Genomic DNA, 20,947 nt, shown 5'->3' on the forward strand with positions numbered 1-20,947 from the left:
GTCCTTCCCAAATTGGTTTCCTTTCTTGCACCAATCCTGATCTGCGAAGTGACCTCTCCTTGGGAATAATGAGGATACTCACCCATAATGTGCTTTAAACTTCCATAATATAACAATGCTTGGCAGTCATTCACTGCTTTTCATCCACAGATCTCAAATCAATTCGCTACAGCCCTGCATGGAACTGACTGACTTGTAAGACAGAGATGAGCTCTTGCTGTGCAATTAAAAAAAATATATAAATGAGCAAAATAAAGTAGACTTTATTAAAATCCAAACTATTTCCTCCTCCCTCGGTGTGATTTTCCTAAGGCACAATCCTGGCCGCAAACGGGGCTTTTCCGCAGCTCCCAGCCATACAACCCAAGATGCTCGTTTTTGACCAAATGAGAGCAGTTCATAGCCAGGTCAGAGCAATCCAGTTCGAAAGCTCTTCCCTCAGTGAGCTATAACCACAGCCATAAAACAGAAGCATTCCTGTGCTCGGTTATAAACGTGGAAGAAATTAGCCCGCTCCTTCCCCGCTTCCTGGGAAGGTGGGAAGGCAGCCAAGGGATCTCGGTGACAACACCCCCAAGGAAGAAAAGGACTGAGGGGACGGGCAGGGTGCCCAGGGAGGCAGAGCCGGACCCGCTTCTCCTGAGGCAGGCAGAGAGGGAGGGCAGCCATGCGGCAGACCTCGCTGAGGCAGGGGCTTCACCCGACAGCCAGGGCACGGTCCCAAAACACAGGTGCCCGGAGCCACCTGAGATGCCCACAGGGGCTGGCGGTGTGGGTGTAGGAGCTACAGGAGACTTGCGCTCTGCTGGACTTCTGCCCAAAGAGCATTGAGGGCGAGCAATGACATGGTCTCCGAGCCCAGGCCAAATCCAAGGCAGGCAGCAGCACCCAGGGCACATGTATGACCCAGGAACGCTCCATGTAGTGTGGGGGAAGGAGGAGGGAAGTGGTTTTCCATCCACCAACATGCCACAGCACTTGGCTGGCACTGCCCCCATCCTGGTCCCTCTGCAGAGGGCTTTGCAGGCACAGCAGTGACACCACCACCACCTCCTCCATGCCCAGTCCCACCTCCCTGCCCTATGAAAATGCATGACCACAGACTTGTCCAGGGAAAGGGACCCCAGGACGTCTCTAGTCCAACCTGGGACTCACACCAGGGCCAGCTCTGAGGTCACACCAGGTTGCTCCAGGCTTGTCTGAGTTGTGGTCTTGAAACTTCCAAGTGTGGAGACTGTACCTCTCTGAGCAACCTGCCCCCTCACGACTGCCCTCAAGGTCTCCTCATAGCCAGTCCGGACTTATTTCCCCTACATCTGCCATGGACCACCGTGGTGAGCCTGGCTCCCCGCTGACCTCCTCGCAGGTACAGGCAGGCTGCTCTTAGGTCCTTCCGAAGCCATCTCCTCTCCAGGCTGAACGAGCCCAGTTGCCTCAGCCTCTCCTCACAGGCCAAGTGCTCTGGCCCCCTGAGCTTCTTGGGGTCATCCCTCCTCCCAGTCTCACTCCAATTTATTGCAGTGTTCTTGCACCAGGGAGCCCCAAACTGGACGCGATACTGCAACTGGGGTCTAAGGAGCGGTGAGTAGAGAGAGGTAATGGCTCCCCTCGTCTGCTGGTGGTGCTCCTGCTAATGCAGCCCAGGATGATGGTGGCCTTTGCTGCCGGACAGCCTGCAGGAGGATTCAGCTTCGCTGTCTGCCAAGACCCCCGGCCCTCGCACGGGTTACAGTGGTCAGACAGGGCTGCTTCAAGACCTGGAGACACCAATAACCCTGAGCAACAGGGTGTGTGTTTGAGCAGGGGATGCACAGGACTATTCTCTCAGCGGGGCGGGGGGGGCTGAACCCCAGCTCCCTTCAGGACACTGCCTGGGGTAATGCAGGGCACCCCAACCCTCACCCAGGGCATCACAGCCTGACTTGGGCATCTCATGGGTTCCAATTCACCATCTTTAATGGAGCCAGTGATGGTGACGGATGCAATTACCTGCTTAGCTTTTTGCCCTGGCCCCGCACGAGATTACAGTTCCAGCAGCAAGCAACACCATACCCACGTGTCAGCCACCACAGCGCATGTGAAACCTGTGATAGTGAATGATCCCAGATCGTTCTTTTGTGCTGGGCTGAGCGCCGCAGCAGCTGCAGGGCCACCCAGCCACCCCTGGCCTCACTGGGACCAGGAGAAGCAGGCATCAGGGAGAAGATGGCCACTTCTCTGGCACTTATTTAACTACCTGCGTTCATAAGCCAGTGCCCCGAGACAGGAGGGCAGGCACCTCGCCATCAGCAGAGCGACAGAGCCCTCCAGAGAATAATTCAGAGTGTCTGAGTTCTGCTCCTGTGATGAATCACACCCTGTATCTCTCTCTCTCTGTGCTGACCACACGCTTTGGTTCCTCAGATAAGATACCTGAAGGCAAAAAGAGCAAATTCAGAGTAATCTCTCTCCGTGTTCGGCTTTCCCGCCCCCACCATACAGGTCTGAAGGGAAAGTCAGGGTAAGCTCAGCAGGCTGCCAGCATGGCTGTGCATCCCTGGCAGCAGTCTGGCTCCAATTTTACAGTATCTGAATTTCTCCTTTCACATAGCTGTTTTCAATCACTTATTTCAAAGACATCATACCTGCCTCCACCCCTGAAATGAACCATAATCCTATTTAAGCCGAGACTGTTCCTCTCATTGTATTCGTCCTCCATGGTTCGAGTTTGTTGATCCTGTGCCCTGTTCTTGAATTACTCATGTTTCTTTCAAACACTCAGTACAAATTTTAAGGTAGTAAAAATACTTCTGAAAATCTCACCCCTACATATTTAGGAAGTATCTTATGTTTAGAAAACTCTTTACTTGATTACAGTATAAGATGAATTAAGTTTATTGTTCCCACCTAGAACCATTCATTTATGTTCTGCTTTAGTCTTTATAAGAAATCCACTTGTTTGGTTTCAGTTTGATTGACATGTCTCGGCACTAAACCGGGTTTCCAACGCCACAAGGGAATGAAAACTTGCCCATGTATTCATTGACTTCTAAAAATAAGTATAAAAACATGTTTATTAAAATTTTTTAAAGTCTTATATAAAAAATTATTTGCCTTTTTTTGAGGCAAATAAACGTGGCAGCAGCATACTATCAGATGAGCATAAGAAAGGGCTCTGGATCCCATCTGTTCACACTCTCCCAGGGCAAACCCGACTCTCCAGACCAGGTTTACCTCCGCAGGAATACCATGCCCTTAGTATAACATAACTCATCTGCACTCCCAAAAATCCGTTCAAATAAAGCAATGCAAAAGCCAGTGAAGCTGCACGTATCATGCATGGCTGCAGTGATTTCCTCTTAGTGCAAACGTCGGCCTCTGAAGTGGCAGGCATCGCATTCGTGCCGCAAGGAGCAAAGTGTGCTCTTGCTCCGCCGCGGCTATGTGGGTATCTGGTCTGCATAGAAGTCGTGCCCACCGATGCCCAAGCTGCACTGCCGTGGGACTGTCTCAGCCATACCACCTCAAGAGGGCAGATTTGTAGCAGAAATGAGCTTTGGGATAGAGGAAAACACAGGGTGTTGGTGCGTGCGTGGAAATCGCTGCTCTTCAGGTTGGCTTTACCCCAGGCATCGCTAGGGAAGGCCACACACGCTGTGCACGTACGAGGACACGGCTGTCACAGCCAGCGGGTACAAGCCCCTCTCCCCCTGCCCTCCCCTTCCTCTCCCAGCAGCCAGTCCAGCCCCACCAGCGTGGTGTGTGTCCCACCAGCACGGCCACGTAAAAGTCACCTCTCTTCATCTCCCATTCGCATGGCATCATCTCCCAGCCCAGGACGGAGAGGAACCGCGAACGATGCTCCCCTCCGACCCTCCCCTTTCGCCTAGGGGTGAGACCACCTCGTCCCTCGGGCGAATCCCAGAGGAGTCCCCCAGCGCTGCTCCATCCCCCGTTGCAGCACCAGCGGGCAGGCACCGGCGGCACAGTTCTCGCAGCGTGGGCACTGCCCGGCGACTCCGGCACAGGGGCTCAGAGAAGACCAGGGGGGTTCCTCCCATCTCATCAAAGTGCAAGGGATTGTTCCGGGTCCCTGCCACTACCAGCTCCAGTAGCCGGACCACGCAGTCTGAAAACCAGTTCTTCAGGCGGAAATAGCCCTCCTGGAAAGAGATCCGAAGGCTGACAGGCCCCGTGGGCATCCGCACGCTCAGGCTGAACAAGCAGTTCCCCTGCGAGCTGTCCCGCACCAAGTAGGTGCCAACGGGTTCCCGCTGGAGCTTGGCGTGAGCCTCCCCCACGGACAAGGGGCCCCAGTAGAAGTCGCTGGCCTGGAGGATATTGAGGGATCGCTCCAGGACCTCCCACTCACAGCTGCGAAACATCCGGAAACGATCGGGCAAGCCGGGGGGCACGGGGCTGGGGAGAACACTCCGATGCTGCCTTTGCGGACGAGAAACAGTGGTGTGCGTGTTGTGCAGATCATCTGGCCTCCCTCTGATCATCTCTCAAAGAGCCCATGGATCCTGGAAAGATGCTGCCTTTACCATGCTTCCTCCTTTGCATCCAGCCTGCAGGACAGAAGGAGAGCGAGGTAAACCCAATACCTTCTTCTAACTGGGCAAGTGAAGACACTTCACAAGGCAGAAGACAGCAGCAAGAGGGTACCAGGGAGTTACTGTACGTCCCTCACCCACAGCTGTAGGGACAACCAAGGAAATATATGCAGGAAGGGCTCCAGCTGGGTCCCCACCAGCGCAAGGCAGCACCGTACAGAGTTCTGCATATGTTGGGTTTCTGTGATTCACAGCTCGGGGCTGCCCAGCACACCCTTCAGCAGGCTGGTTTGAACCTAGGAGACCTCGGTATTTCGAGATTTCCCTCAGTTGGATGTTTAGGGGCTTTTCAGAGCGGCCTTGAGACTGGCAAGGGAAAATGACACTCCAAATCAGAAGGGAAAAATTTCCCAAAGTGGGAAAGTATTGTTCACTTTGTCATTCAGTGAAAGATGGAAAGGTTTCCTCACACCACTCCAACCCTTTCTCCCACAAAAGGACAGACAACAGGACTTCAAGCAGAAGATGGGAATCAGCCTTTTCCACCAAATCCCATGAACAACTCCCTCATCCCAGGACCTGCCTGTTTCACTGTGTCAGGAGAAAGCGAAGGTCTTGAATCAAGACTCCTTCAAAAAATGTCACACCATCAACTTCAGGGCTGGGACTGCCACCAATGAGACCACTTAACGCCAATACCAGATACCGCTGGCATCCCAGGAGTGGTTCTGCTCAGGCATTTCCCTTCTGTTTCTGCCAGAGGGACATCTTCCCCAGCCAGCAGATGATGCTGCCCTGTCCCAGTCACCGTCCTCCACTCATGTGCTGCGTTCCAAGTGCCCTCCCTTACTGTCATGACCCTGCTAATCTCCTGCATCTCGTGTTATCACCAGGCTGTCTGTTTTCAGAAATGCAAATTCCTGAACCCAGCGTTGCCATCAGCCATCCGAGTCATTTCAATTATATGAAAAATACATATTCTGCATGTGTGTGTGTGTGTGTGTGTGTATATATATATATATATATATATGCATTAACATAAAAACCACAGCCCCAAGCCAGAGGCTCGTGAGAAGCTGAGCTGTTACATACCACTTCCCCAGGCCTGACAAGTCAGTAGCTCACCGCCAAACCCTGCCCTCAGTCCCCTGACATACTCCATTAACCCAGTCACACTCGCTGACAGCACAGCCACGCTCGGAGCAGAACAGACTGCTGACATGCAGGCTGCAGCGGAGGAAAAGACGTGCTCCTCCGTCTCTGGCAGTCCCCCCCACTGCAGACTCACGGGAGCATGGGGGCTCACAGCAGGCGGGCAGCCCACCAGGGAATGTGCAGGGACCTGCGGAGGGCTTGCACTGGAGAGAGAGCTTCAGGGCTCTACGTTAGGCTTAGCTCCTTGCGAGGTTCCCCTTATCTCACACCCTTTGCTGGCTATTCAAAAGCCTTGCGCTCCTTTCAGTGCTCGTGCCAGCTGGACAGCCGTGTGGAGCCCACTCTGCGCCCTGGGAGAGGACATGGAGCAGCAGGGCCAAATGTTTTTCCCTCGCCTGGGCACAGCAGTTTTGGAAAGGAGGCATCTGCCCCGCAATGCCTTGCCTACGGTCATCTTTTTCCTCCTAACATCTCTCTCAGTACTTAACAGTAATACCAATAATGTAGTTGTCAGGCAGTCTCCATACATGGAGCCATAAACACCCTTTCCAAGAACAGCCTGGGAAGCTTCTCCAGTTTTTAGCCCTGCGACTTACAGCCCACAAGCAGCTAACCTCCCTGGTATCACTCTGAATGCTGCCGATCCTGCCCTTTACCTAAGTGTCACTGCGGGAGGGAAATTCCACGCTTAGAGAAAGGTGGGAGGGGTAGGAAGGAGTTAATCAAGTCGGGTTTTTTCTTTTCCATTTAAAAAAAAAAAAAAAGAAAAGGCAGCAGTTGAAAGCTGCTCAGATGGTTCAGCAAGTCAGAATAAATCTTGGGGGAAGCTGATGTAGTGAGCAGAACGCAAGTAAACACAGTCACCACGTGCAGCGTCCAGGGCCACCTATCACCACCAAAAACTCAGCACTGTAGGTGCCACAAGAAGTCGCAGCATCTCTGTCCCTTTCCTTCTCCTCTCTGCCGGGAGAGGAAGCTATAGAGCCCTCTGACGTTAGCTATTATAGAAAAAGAAGGTCATACTCCTGCCAGCTGCCTCCAGGGCTGCAGCTCTAACCTTGATGGGAGCGAGAAGCACTGCCTTTCTCCCACCAGCAGCCGCTCTTCCCAAGCAGCAACTTCTTTTGGGTCCAAACAGAAATTTTGCCAATCTCATGGGTCTAGGTTGGAAAATGAATTCAAGCAGGAAAACAGAAGCAGGCAGCTGTCTTTCATTTCCAGGCTAGTTTTAAAAATAACAAACAAATAGATAATTTGTTTAAGGCTGCAGATGCTATTTGACAGAAAAAAAAAAAAAAACAAACTTGTTTGTCCCAGTTTTCAACCTTGAGTCATTCTCCCAAGTCCTTTAAGAAAAATCCACTGCTACTGGAAGTCTGACTGACTAAGAACCGAGACTGTGTCATCGTTTCGAATTCAAAGTAAATGCAAAAATAGCACCCTCACAATTTGTTCACTTGGTCTGAAATCTACACATGGGTCAGAGCCTCAGATGGTGTGAATTTGTTTAGCTTCAGTGACCCATTTCCAACAGATGACTGCCTGACCTCCAGCGCACTATTAGTTACATAAATATTAGCTCTAGAAGGGCTTCCTGATATTCCCTTTAAGGTTCACTTTTAATGGGTCAACAGGTCCTACGTGTACATGGCCTCCCACGTCAAGAAGGGTGAGCAGACTCTCAGTATTAGGAATAAGCCAGCCCAGGGGTGTAATGAAATACACATGCATAATTAGTTCTTCTTCTGATTTGCCACAACATGATTTGCTTTCCCTCCCGCCCCGCTCCAAAAAAGCCCCAAAAGCCCCAACGCCCAAACACGTTACTACCTCCCTACTGCAAGACAGTCAGAACAGTGCTTGCAGCCAAAGCAATATACCCTAAAAAGTTGGCGTCCTGCTAATTAAAAGGCTAGATAAGTTTCCCCCAGACTTTCTGATGTACTGCAAGTTCAAGAGCTTTTCAAAATAAGTGCTCTTGACACAGGGCATTCTGCTTTCCTCCTCGCTCGCTACGCAGGCAAAGCAGCCTATTTCATATAAGGAGACGATTGTAGTAAACTAGGGGACTGTACGCGCGCCTGGTGTCAGCCAAGCCAGCCCTGCACCCTGGGGCTTGACAAATCTGGCACGTTCAACAGCAGCTTCAAGTACTCAGCTATGATTTGTTCTTCCACTCTTCCGCCAGGACACTTGAAAGAGCTTACCTCTTTAAATTTACCACCCATAGGGATGAGTTTCTGGACGTCAGGCCTGGAAATGGTCCAAATTCAAGCGCTTCGATGCAGCACTTCAGTTTTTGCAAAGCAGATCCATCCTTTGAAAAGAAAGAGATGTCCATCAAACAAGTGACTAAGCCCATTAGTTCGCCATACTGTGAACCTAAAATACAACAAATCTAGGGATGGGTTGTCTGTCTCAAACTCTTTGACCTGTATTATGCAGAAGCATGTCTAAGGCACTTCAGAGAGCAACAAAGACAACAGATTATTGTTATTGTTATTGCTATTTCCAAAGCCATGAGCTGATTCCGTCCAGACAGCTCACAAATGGCCTACGGACAAATGCGAAGACATTAAAGTTGCCATCATCTTCTAGAAGCAGGAATCATAAAACCCAAATGTTAAGAGATGATGGCAACAGGAATAAGCTTAAGGATTCTTAAGGTTAAGGACGTTGGGGGTACTGGTAGATGAAAGGCTGGACACGAGCCAGCAGTGTGCGCCCGCAGCCCACAAAGCCAACTGTATCCTGGGCTGCATCAAAAGGAGCACGGCCAGCAGGTCAAGGGAGGTGATTCTGCTCCTCTACTCTGCTCTGATGAGAACCCACCCGGAGTACTGCCTCCAGCTCTGGAGGCCTCTGCATAAGAAAGAAATGGACCTGTTGGAGCGGGTCCAGAGGAGGGCCACGAAGATGATCAGGGGGCTGGAGCACCTCTCCTGTGAAGACAGGCTGAGAGAGTTGGGGTTTTTCAGCCTGGAGAAGAGAAGGCTCCGGGACGACCTTATTGTGGCCTTTCAATACTTAAAGGGGGCTTATAAGAAAGATGGGGACAAACTTTTTAGTAGGGCCTGTTGCAATACCACAAGAGGTAATGGGTTTAAACTAAAAAAGGGTAGGTTTAGACTAGATATAAGGAAGAAATTCTTTATGATGAGAGTGATGAAACACTGGAGCAGGTTGTCCAGAGAGGTGGTAGATGCCCCACCGCTGGAAAGAGTCAAGGTCAGGTTGGACAGGGCTCTGAGCAACCTGATCTAGTTGAAGATGTTCCTGTTCATTGCAGAGGGGTTGGACTAGATGACTTTTAAAGGTTCCTTCCAACCCAAACTATTCTATGATTGTATGATTCAGAAGAGCAAACTCAAACTTGTGCTCAATGCAACACACAACATTTAGAGTCTCTTATCTGAAATGGCGCAGGTAGCCATTAGCTGCTGAGTTATCCAAATAGCGACCCAGTCCGTTCTGGCCTGTGCTATTGCGCCCTGCTCCCCCAGCTCTCCAAGCTTTTCTTTCTCACCTTGCAGATGGAAAACTAAACCCGCTGACCTGGTGGAGCTGCAGATCACCACTTGCGCAATCGCATATCTGTCAGTGGATCCATCATCAAGCTGAAAAAAGAGAACCCAGCCTTCTGCGCGCCTTTGAGAGGCAGTCCCTGCAAGGCTTCGCTCATGCCTAGGCTCCATTACTTAACATCACTTCCCTGCATCCCCCCAGCCGAGCCCACACCAGGCACACACCTCCCAGGCCCACGTTGACTTGCAGCAAGCAGAACTCGGGGTCTATCCTGTTACTACGCTACCCACTCCCTTTGGCTTCGGCACCTCCCAGTTATCAATCCCACAGTTCCCAAAGCAGTTAGATGGAAGCTGGGATAATTTGGAAAAGCTCTCCCTGAGGCAGCCTGCAAGCCCTTGCAGCAGTGTCCCCATTTCGGGCAGCAGAGCCTGAGCAGACGTCTCTCGCTTGCACGTCTGCATCCCACAGAAATGCGCTGCCTACTGATTTGTGGCTAGAGAGGATGTTTCGAAGGAAAGCTCGAGTCAATGTCTGGAAGAGAAACCTCCCTGGTGCGAGCCAAGCACGCAGCGCTGCGTTTTAGTGGTGGGCCAGCCGGGTTCCCACGGCTGCCACCGTCTGCCACACACTGGCACCAGTTTAAACCACGCCGTCACCGCCGCTGGCTGCGCAGCCACACCAATGCCCCTTGTCACCGGCACCCTACTGCGGCTGAGGTGACCGGGGTTGATCCAGAAAGGGCTCATGGAAGCGGAAGGGAAAGGCAGGAGACGCACAGAGAGTTTGGCGTGCGCCAAAGAGCAGAGGGGGAGCTGCAGTTAGGCAAGGAATGTGGCCCAGCTCAGCCGAGAGGACCAACGTTAATCGCAGCCAATTTCTCCAGCACAAAGCAGGTCTGGGAGACGTCGCAGTTCCCTCTATCTTTTATGCCACAGCTATAAATAGGGTTTGATGCGAGGCTGCCATTATGTCTGACACATGAGGGAATATGTGGAAGAAAAAAAATAATAAAAAACCCCCACACCACACATACACACCCCAAACCAAAACTGTGTTTCCTTGTAAGACCGGTGTTCAACAAGGATGCAATATTAAAAAAAAAAAGAAATATATATAAATAATATATAAAATAACTTGAGGCAGCACACACACACTGTGATAGTTCCTGCTTACACTCAGAAAGATCCTGCATGTGGGCTCTGGGAACCAGCTGCTGGAGACTTTGCAAGAGGACTGGTCTTAACAAACCCTTTCCAAATTTTGAGGTTGGAGAACACACTTCACAACACACAAATAACTTCCCATTAACCTGATATTTAGGTTTTGTATTTATTATCCTACTTTTCTATGACATATGCTTTCTGCGTTAATGTGACACTTTGCTGATACAGGCTAAAAGGTTTTTGCGCCCCAAAACCCCACAAGATGGTGTGATGTGTGCCAAATATTCTTCAAGGCAGGGAAGTCTGTCTGTTTTCTACATAACACACTTCAGAAAAAGAGGAAGGTGGCATTTTACAAGGAAAGGTAATTGCTTTTGCTGAACTAACCGAAGGAGATGGAAGACCAACCACGTTTTCAGGATCACCTCCTCACACCTTGGAAATACTATGCACATTCAGAACCAATACTTCCAAATGAAACAGACCGCTCCTCATAGAAATAGCCCAGTGTGAAACCATAATCCTGCCATTTCAGAATAACCGAGGAGGCACATCGCTTCCCCAAACTCGAAGGCTGCTGTGCAGTAGCCACAAGCAACTACAGCTTGTTCCACTGCAAGTAAAACTACCAGAACTACCAACTGACTTCTGACAAAAACAGCTTCTACTGGAGACAGAATTATTTTTCCCCCCCCTGTAACTGGGGAAAAGAGAATTACAAAAAAAAAAAAGTTAGAAAAAGGAAATCAGTAGGGATTGCCGCTAAGTTTCAAAGGTGCAGCTAAGGCTATCCTGCCATGGCTTAAGGAAAGAGTTGTTGCTTACCTCTGGCCAACACAACAGTGGTTTTGGTAAGCGAGGGAAGCCTGGCAGCATTGCTCCTGACCCTTGCAGTTTCATAGCGAGCAGCCATCCCTGCGAATGTGGGTGCACCAGAGCTACACGAAGCCTCAGCCCAGGAACGCAGCCTCCACGCCGCTGCCTTCCCTTCCCTCCCTCCCCACCGCCCCCCGGCTGGGGAAGGAGCCGGGGCTCTCCCCAGTTTGGGTGCAGAAATGAGAAGATGGGAAGAAGGTACGGTGAGGAGGAAGAAAGAGGCCAAGACCTCAGGGCTCCCTGTTGGAAACGCTCTGTCCTGTCTCCCAGCTGAGCAGGGGTTCAGGGGGAAGGGGGCAGCGATGCCCAGGGCTGCATGCTTGTCCTCAGAGCTGCTTGTCCTCCACCGGTCACGGCTCCTCAGCCTCGTCAGGTCCCCCCCATCCCCGGACCAGCAGCACAGGTATGTTTCCTCCATTCCAGCCTCTCTCGGCTAAATTGACTTTTTCAGTTGTTCCAGCACCTTGTTTGAGAAAACAAGTAAATCCTGAGAAGCTTAGATCGTCAGCAATCCCCGTGATGGCCGTGGCCTCTTATCAAAACCATCGCAATTTAGCAGGAAAGGAATTCAAAGAAACAGCTAACTCCAAAAAATGAGCAGTGTCTGCAGCTAAAACAGGTTCAGTATCATGATCAGAACTGGGATTTTAGAGAAGACTCCCAGGGCGCTTAACCAACGCGAGCCAGAGCACAGAGGCGCAGGGCAGAGACCCTCCCTTGGCTCTTCAGAAGGACCAGCTTCAGAAGACGCGAGGGGCCATGGAGCAGCACCAGTTACCCTGTCATCAGAGGAAGGGGCGAGGGTCACAAAGCACAAATGCGCCACAACGCTAAGTTTTATAACCGGGGATTTCCAACACACAAAATAAAGAAACTAGTCCTGAGAGTCAAAAGTGAAAAGGAAAAAAAAAAAAGAAAATAAAATAATTAAGTCACGAGAGGTTATTTAGGAAATCTTAAAGTGACAGAGTGTGCAGACCTCCCACAAACGCTGCCTGGCGAAGAGGACAGGCTCAGGGGACGACACAGGTCACACCGCAGGTATGAGCTGTAGGTGCAACAGCTTGCAAGAGCCTCTGCCATGGGTCTGAGGCACCAAACACAAACACACTACAAAACCACGGCCCCTGCCTGAACCTCTCTACAACCTCAATAATCCCTCAGAAGATGAAAAGCTAACCCTGGCCGATATAAAGGAATATAAATTACTGATGGTAGGGAGCAAATTTACATGAGGATGGCTATCATTAAACTGGGACAGCAGGTAGCCAAGATAAACACAATAAAACCCAAAAAACCAAATGGTGTTTTCAGTTTATCAAAAATAGAAAACCTCTGGGGGAATCACTTAGTTCACTGGGATACCAGCAAGCGGGGACAAGGACGCTGCATAAGCAAGCAGATATCCTTTCATTTTTCTGATTCCCCAGTATTTAATGCCATTTGACCTGAAGAGGGGGAAGGGGGTGCTCTGTCAGAAAAGTTGGGGAAAAGCCACATTAAAGAGCAGAAAGTCAGTGGGACACAGTGGACCATACCCAGAAATTTTGAAGGAATTTGGAAACGGCTGGTTAAGATGCAGAGAGGTGCTCTCCCAATCAAAATCAGGTGCTCTCCCAATCAAATCAGCTGCTACTACCAATTGCCAGAGGGCTGCAAGTGTTGTAAGGAAAATTTTTTTCACAGGCGCCGCTAAGGCAGGAGCAGCACATGGCTACCTGACAGTGGGGGAAGGGCAATCCCTGGATAGGGCTCTCCATCAGGAAGACAATACCCGAAGCAGCAGCAGCTGCCGGGACATGCCTTGCGCTTCCCTAAAGCCTCCATCCATGCCAGAAGCACGCCAAAAAGCGAGATGCGGTGCATGAGGCAAAGAGCCAGCAGCACCCCGGGGCCTGTAAAGCAGATGGACAGAAGACTCGGAGCAGTCGCACCCCAGGGTGATGGGAGGTGGGAAAGGGGTGTCCTGAGGAAACCAAGGCATTTCAGCCCCTGCACATCTGATCACCTCTCTGCCACCCTCCCAGCTGCTGCACCTTCCCGTCTGGATCGACCCAGCCCGCTTTGCAGAGCATCCCTCCCCGTGGCAGGTCAGTGGCTGCAAGTAGCCCAAAGCCTCCGCCAGCTCAGGCCCGAGCGGCTCCCTTCCCCCTGCCCAGGCAAACACACCCCCTGACCCAGCTTCCTTTCTAAAAATCGTCTCCCCCGTCTTCAAGCCATCATTGCCCACAACACCTCAAACACCGGAGGTCTAACCTCAGCCCCCAAGCAGGCAGCTTCCAGACACATGTTACTTAAATCCAGGCAGCCAGCTGGAAAAGTGGCGAGAGGCCGCCTCCATCACCTTCCCAGGGCAAACGGTGACAAAAATCGCTCCAGTCTCTGCAGGCCAGAGAAGTCAGAGGTCACTCAAAATTTGGCAGGCTGGCAAGCACCAGGAGGCAGGTGAGACTCTGCCCTCACAAATGCAAGTGCACGCAGACTTGTAGGAAAGCAAATATTTCAAAGAGCAATAAATGAAGTGGCGCAGCTGACCAACGAGACGAATAACCATGCGGAGAGTTCGTTAGGGAAAGCTCTAGCTCTGAATACGAAAGCACCCATTAAAAAGCAAGAAGCAAACACCAGCGTGAGGTTGCAAAATGGATGGGTGGGAACGTAACAGTAATGTCACCACCTGAGATAACACCTTCGGTTCCAGTCACCTTAAATAAAAACAGATAGACCTGAAACAAAGGGGGTGGGCCTGAAGATGGTGATAAGAAGTCACATGTAAGTGTTCCGACAGAGAGAGACTGGAGAAACCTCATGCTCAGTTTAGAGAGCAGACAGATACAAGGGGATGCAAGAGAAAGACACAGTACCATCAGGCAGTTCTTTTTATGCTCTTTCATAAAACTAGAAGAGAGGAAGTTCAAAGGTGACCGAGACTGAAAAGTAACTAATTTAAAAACTCATAAAAGGAAAAAGTCCAATCACATAGACATTAAAATGCTGCTGCTGGGGAAAGTGAGAGAGTTGATCTGAGGAGTCTCGTTTCTCTTATTTCTCAAATGTTTCTGCTTTGCCTCTGTCAAGTCCTCACCATCCTGTGCCTTGGCAGACCTTAGGCAGAGGGATCCAGCAGCAACCTTCTTAAGCAACCTCTCGAACATTCAAACTCTACATAAGACTAAGGGGAGCCCAGCACAAGGCATAAATCTCTTTTAGTCATGCAAAACTGAAGAAGTTAACAAGGGTTTATAAATTCACTACAAGGAATAAACTACGGACCTGTTGCAGAGTAGTTAAAGCAGCTCAGCTAGTTTTTTTCCTCATTTTTTAAATGAAGAAAAAGAACAGCACCTCTTGCGTTTATGTGCTGACTTGAATATTGGTGTGCATCCTACACAAATGGGCCATTGCAGTGATTACTGCTAAAACAGCTCTGAATCAGAAATGGCTGTGGCAACGAGGTTAGAAAGAAACATTCCCTCTGTCTCAGCGTCCCCTTGAGCGGGGATTTTGGTCCGTTGTGGCACTTAGCCGGGCCTCGGAGGATGAGCGTAACTCCTAGCAAGGGGGATTGGAGAATGTTCCTCCAGCTCCCGTTTCCCTCCCTCCATGTCCCAAAAACCTCTCACCAGAAAACAAGGAAGAATTCAAATACGCATGAAGAACAACACGGATGAGGAATAACATCGCTGGTTTGTCAAAAAGCATAATCAAACCATTCCGGCAGGCATCTGTGCCCATCACCACCAGCGTGCCGACCCAGGGAAACCTACGCTGAACTTTAGCAAGGCACCTTCAGCAAGCTGTGAAGAAGCCCAGCTACGCAGCTCAGATTGCAGGAACAGGAATGGGGATCTTTGACATTTTCCAACTGCTAATAGTCACACTTATTTTCTTCCCTGACAGCCTTAGCCTAAGTTTCCAAATAAACTTTGCTACTGAGGAAGTTCGAAAGTAGATCCAAACTGTTTCTGAATTGCAGAATCACACACGCACACACAAAACACCCTTGTTGCACAAGCCACAATCTGAAGTCTAAATTTTTCTTCAGCATTTGCAGGGAGCGAGGAGGAGGACAAAAACTCTCTGCAACAAAGGCAACTGAATGCTGCCAGTTTAATTTTGCCAGCCACAGCTCCAAGGTAAAGCTAAAGCAGCCTATTTGCAAAGTTAACATTGGCACCGTTCAATTCTTCCCCTCGTACTTCGCGTGTGTTTGCGAACAAGCAGAGGCACAGAAAGCGCATGGGGAGCAGGAAGGGAGAAGGCAGAGAGAATGTGCATTATCAAAATACCTTGAGAGCAGTTCTTGGAAATGTGCAGCCTGCAAGCCTGTATCAGACACTCATTTCCTGTGAAGTGCACACAGGCCTTTTCATTTCTCCACTGAAGAGGACGAAAATAAGGGGGCAGCTCTAAAATCTCCAAAGACAACACAAAACCAGCATTTAGCTATTTTACTAAAACTGAATTAGCATTTTTATACGATTAAATACTTAGTGAACAGAAGCAGAGATTCCCAGAAGTTTAAGAAGTAGGACTTTCTACACCTCTCACTTCTAAATCTTAACTTGAAATCTTGCACTTGGTCGGGGGGGGACAGGGGGATGAATTTTACTCGAGTCATTTTGACCACTCACTAACACGAAACCACCAAATCCTGCTACATCAAACACTACTGCGCTCTTTTTTTTTTTTTAAGGGTCTGAGACCGATTTAAGTGAAATGGTGAGCTAATAAATACCTTACTGAGGCAGAAGGCTGCAGGATATGCACAAACACAAACCAGAAGAGCAGGCAGTAGTGAAGCGCACTGACGGGACAGAAAGGCGTAAATTCGTATCATGTCTGCCTTCTGCCTCTACTTACATGTAACCAAGCATCTAATTAACACAGCATTAAGTTGCATTATTTTAAATAAATATATGATGCCTCCTAATGACACACACACACACACTTAACTCTGTAAAAAGTTGTCATCCTTCTATGGCATATTCAGATCTTGTACCATCCACGTTTTCATTTACAGGAAGAGATGCAGGTGCCCACCTCTCCCGGTTTGCGAGCTTTCGGCCAGCACCAGTAGCTGAGGTCTGCAGCGGCCTGGAATAACATCTCAGGAACATGCCACATCCCCACAGCTCTTATTAATCCCACCGCAGCACCAGCCCGACCCAAACGACATCATGTTTAAGTATAGGTGCTATCTATTTATTGCTGATCAAACTAAGGCAGGAGAAACCAGGAAAGAGGAGCCTGTGGGTGGTAGGAGGAGATGGGGGTGGCGAGGAGCTGCAGGGAAAGACTTGGAGGAAAGAGCGAAACCCCAGCGGGGATGGAGAGAAAGAGGAGCAAGGGAAGAAACACAGCTCCAAAGGCACATTTTCTCTTTTGTTTCTCAGCAATGCAACCACAGCATTAGTGACAGCAGCTAAGAATTTACACCACCCAACTCCAGCTCTAGCCTTGCGCAAACCGACCACCAACTTCACAGAAATCCCAGCTGGATTGAGGGTAAGGGGCACTGGCTGTGTGTCTGAAGCCATCATCTGGAAGCTGAATTTGGCCCTCTCTGAGCAGCCACGGCAGGGACACACACCTGGAAGGATGTGCAGCAGCTCAGCTTTTCCCTGGTCCTCCTCTATGCCTGCTTTTCGGGACTCCGGCACAGTTTACCTGTGCCTTCCAGTGCAATCTCAAACAAAAGCCCTGGGCTGCCTCTCGAACCCAATACGTTTAAGGAAACGATAAGCAAGCCAGGTTACTGACGGACATACAGCACACTGAACAAGGAGCAGAGAAATAACAAAGGCCCGGATCCTGGTATGGCTCAGGAGAAGATGGGAGCCGGTGTGGGAGGTTGGCATCCCAGTAATCCCGCCAGTTCGTGCCCAAGAGCCTTCTACTCTGGAGGGGACAAGAATCCACGCTTCAACAACTATGTTTTAAATCACATACCCAGCAGAATCGCTCACGAACACAGAAACAAAGCTTGGCTTCATCTGCCGCGACTGGCCACATCTCATCGTAACTTGATTCAACCAAGACCAACGTTATGTGATAATGGAGCCTCAGTCCCACAAACTTCTGTGCATGTGCATAATTTTTAAGCACATGACCATAGCCCCGCTGTGACTGAATGGGCTATTTGACGTTCACGCAACATCTGAACTGCAGTCGCAATTGTTTGGAGAAAGAAGATACGCCTGCATACCCTCTTAAGGGCACAGTCAATAGAGAATGAAACATCAGGAAACTGTAGTTATTTCTGATCCCACCCCATTTTACAGAGTTGAGCATGGTCAACATGTGACCGGGATTTTCATTTAAGTTCTCTGAGAGATGCAAGGACTAGTTGCTAGTTCTAACTAGCAAACGGCACTGTCTGGACCACACAGTCCTAAATAGCAGCTTGCTAACAATACTCTTTACCCTCAACTTTCCAGAACAATGGTCAAGCCACATCCCCCTCCTTGACCCATGCAGGGGAAGAAAAGAAACAGGGACGTTAATTTAACATTCTTGAGTTCCTCTCAGTTACCTCCAGGGTTCATCCAGACCGTGTTTCTAAGCTTCTACTGAGCAGGAAGGCACACACAAAGTAATTAAAAAGAAAAAAAGAAAGAAAAAAAAAAAGGGATAAAAAAAGATCCTAAGAGTAGCATGAGCTTAGTTTTTAAGTGGTAACTATTCCAAAATTCTCAGTAAGAGCATGTGTGTCTGTGGGAAAAAGTGAGTAGCAGATCCTCCATGGCTGCGAGCACCATGACTCAGATGGCATACAGAAGGAGGTTTTAGCGATAACCTTTGCCGATGAGGCTTTTCACAGGCGCACGGCACCGATTTTCTGAGAAAAGGCAGGTGTGAGGCTGCGTTCTGACTGTACCAGGTCTGGAGGATGTCGAGCTCCTCTGAGCCTTTCAAGGGCAACCCCAACGGGCACATACGCTCCTGGTTCACTGTTACCCCGTTTCCCCGTAATGCCTCCTATTCAGCTCGCTTTTCCAGCGAAGACTAAGCCTAAACCCCCCCGTGCCGCTTCTCCGGTGGTTTGTGTGAAGGGAAAGAAGTGGCGTGAAGACCAAGTCACCCGCCTTCCTGGACCCCTGCGGCTGCTTCCCTACAGACCCACCTGAGACATGACATAATTCGAAGGTTTCGCTTTAAAACAAGCCATCTCCCTGCCCTGATGCTGTGGGGAACACCTCGACGGAGCAAGCCCCAAGCCCCACCGAGCTCCCCCGCTCCAGAGCTTTCCCAGCACCCCACCGCCATCCCAGCACGGCACATGGCTCCCTTCAGGGCCGGCAGTGAGTTGCCGGCACCCCAAATCCTCCCCGACCCTCCCCACCCGCCGGGGAAGGCACCCCGAGCCCAAACACTCTATCCCCGGCCAACAACAGCCCCAACGCCTCCCGGAGCCAAACCAGCGGGGGGCTGCACGCCCCCACCCCCCGTCCCCAGCTCCCAAGGGGGGACCGGAGGAGACAGACAGAGACAACACCCAGCCACACACACCCCCTAAAAAGGCCGTTTTCAGTTAACGCCGCACAACTTACTCTCGGCACCTCCGGGGCGGGCGGGGGCTGCTGCCGCCGCCGGTGCGAGCGAGCGCTCAGTGCCGGGGCGACAGCGGCGCTGCCCGGCCCGGCCCCCGCCGCCGCTCTCCCGCCCCGAACCGAAACCCCGGCGGCCCCGCTCCCTGCCGCCCCGCCGCCTCTCCGCATCCCCCCCACCCCACCCCACCCCGGCCCCTCAACTCACAAAGGGGCCGGTGCGCGGCTTACCGGAGGCGGCGCGGGTACTCGCCGGGCCCTCCTCGGCCCCGGGGCGGGCGGGCGGGGGCCGCGGCAGCGGCTTCGGGGAGCGGAGCGGCGGGGAGGGGAGGGGAGGAAACCCCCCAAGTGTTTCTTTTCCGAGGAAGGAGCCACGGGGGAGGGGAAGGGGAGGGGTTTCTCCCTCCTCCACCACCCCGGCTTTCCACGGCGTGGCTCTTGTAAGAGGGGGGGGAAAAAGCGAAGAAGGAAAAAGTTGTTTGTTTTTTTTTTTTTTTTTAAAAAAGAAAAAAGTTGGACGGATTGTGGGGGAGAGAGAGAAAAAGGGAAAGAAAAGAAAAAACAAAAGAGGCTGTGAAAGCTCCTCCGCTGCCGACTGGCTGAGGATCCCCAGCGGGACGGCACCGCAGCATCCACCGCCCCCCGGGACCCGCCGGAGCCACGCGTCGCCCCGAGGAGGAGGCGGCAGGAGACCGGGGCCCTGCCCCTCCTCCCGGTTACCGTCTGCTGCCCCCCAGCACCGGGCTGGGGCGTCGGAGCTCGCAGGCACCGGGGAAGGGGTGCTGTGCCCGGGGCTAGGGTAGCAGAGCTGTGAAACAGCGGGGTCGGGGGCTACCAAGGGGGTCGGGGCAGCAGAGCCCGCAAACGAGGGCCCTTTGCACCAGGCGGTAACGGGGAGCCTCTCCCGGCCTTCACCTTCCCCGCCAGAGTTCTCCCAGCTCTTCTCCGGGCACTGCAGGAGCCCCCAGAAGGGCAGCGGGCACCCTGCGTGGCAGAGTAGTGTGCACTGGCAGAGCATGCCTAAAAACGACCGCTTTTGCCTCGGTGGGTCGAATGAAAATACTGGAAATCACGGAAAGAATGGGAAAACACACAAAAATTTTATGATGTAAAATATAAATAGCATGCCACATGGTGCATACCATAAGCATATTACTGTGCAAATACAATAGATGTAACAGGAGAAAAGATAAACTTTGGAATTCAGTGCAAACCCCACAGTTGTTAAAGGCCTAGCCTGCAATTAGGCTATGGCTTGATCGCACCATTGGAGCTCTCATTCACCCATAGACTTTCTCCAGGTCCTGCCTGTGTTCCCTGGTGCATGTGTGGCAGGTGAGTCGCCCTGCGGAAAACACTGTGTGCAAGCAGCCAACGCAGGATATGCTCTGGCTGCTCCGCACCAGTCTAGTGATGCAAAGCAGCTGTCACTGCGGGTCCAGCAGCTGACTAAAAAGAGCTTTACAGCTGCTTTGCATTGCCAGGGAGCACGAAGCAGTCAGAAACACACCACTGAATCTGACCTGCAGCCCTTGCCAGAAGTTCCACTGAGTACTGAGACATCAGTCCTTGGTTGTTTTTTGTCTTTCAACCAAGCATGAAGATGCTGCTGACCACGGAAGAATTTCTGAACTTCCATAAGAGTCTGGGCAAAGCGCTTCATTCTTTGTCAGGGAGGCTTCAGTGGGAGGACCTGCCGCTGGAGCCCTAAATCACAGCAGAGACAAAGTGCTCGTCTGCTCCATTTTTGGTTTTTAAGTAGGCTTGTCACACTTTTCTTTGTATTTTTGGATGACAGCTTCAAAAATATCCTGTGGTTTGCTTTACAGTTGCCTAGTAGGGAGTCCGTTTCCCTCTGTGGATATTTATAGCATTTATTGGGTGACTTCATAGCCCCTACCAGCCACCTTGCCTTAACATTAAACGGACTAGTCTAATTCTGCCTTTTATTCTTCCTCTTCATCTTTGCCTGCGAAAAGTAACAACCAGCCTTGCTGCTTGGAGATTGTTTGTGGGTCTCGCTCCTCTCTCTCATCCACTTGAAACTGTGACCTCACAGCAGTTACAGCTGGAGCATATTGCAGCAATCCTCTTCAGCAATAAAAGCTGGTGAGACATGTCATGATGGCACTGTTGACCA

The 20,947-nt window shown here is 50.9% G+C and overlaps 1 protein-coding gene across 3 annotated transcripts; it reads right to left on the minus strand.

Moving 5' to 3' along the window:
* Positions 1-3,699: 3,699 nt before the first annotated feature.
* On the minus strand, positions 3,700-19,088 carry LOC128915462 (suppressor of cytokine signaling 1-like). Of its 3 annotated transcripts, none has more exons than XM_054215791.1 (3): positions 19,039-19,088; positions 7,898-8,007; positions 3,700-4,550 (listed from the first exon to the last, which is right to left on the minus strand). In XM_054215791.1, the coding sequence occupies exon 3, from the start codon at positions 4,482-4,484 to the stop codon at positions 3,801-3,803; it is 684 nt and encodes a 227-aa protein (XP_054071766.1). In that variant the 5' UTR covers positions 4,485-4,550; positions 7,898-8,007; positions 19,039-19,088; the 3' UTR covers positions 3,700-3,800. The 3 variants fall into 3 exon arrangements, with proteins under 3 accessions (XP_054071766.1, XP_054071757.1, XP_054071776.1); XM_054215782.1 differs by lacking the exon at positions 19,039-19,088 and adding an exon at positions 11,487-11,579; XM_054215801.1 differs by lacking the exons at positions 7,898-8,007; positions 19,039-19,088 and adding an exon at positions 6,714-6,862.
* Positions 19,089-20,947: the final 1,859 nt, after the last annotated feature.

The sequence above is a fragment of the Rissa tridactyla genome, chromosome 1 (assembly GCF_028500815.1).
Source record: "Rissa tridactyla isolate bRisTri1 chromosome 1, bRisTri1.patW.cur.20221130, whole genome shotgun sequence".
NCBI classification, from domain to species: domain Eukaryota; kingdom Metazoa; phylum Chordata; class Aves; order Charadriiformes; family Laridae; genus Rissa; species Rissa tridactyla.

Excerpts from the sequence above, each read along its gene's own strand:
- LOC128915462 (XM_054215791.1), bottom strand. The coding sequence starts at position 4,484 with ATGATCAGAGGGAGGCCAGATGATCTGCACAACACGCACACCACTGTT.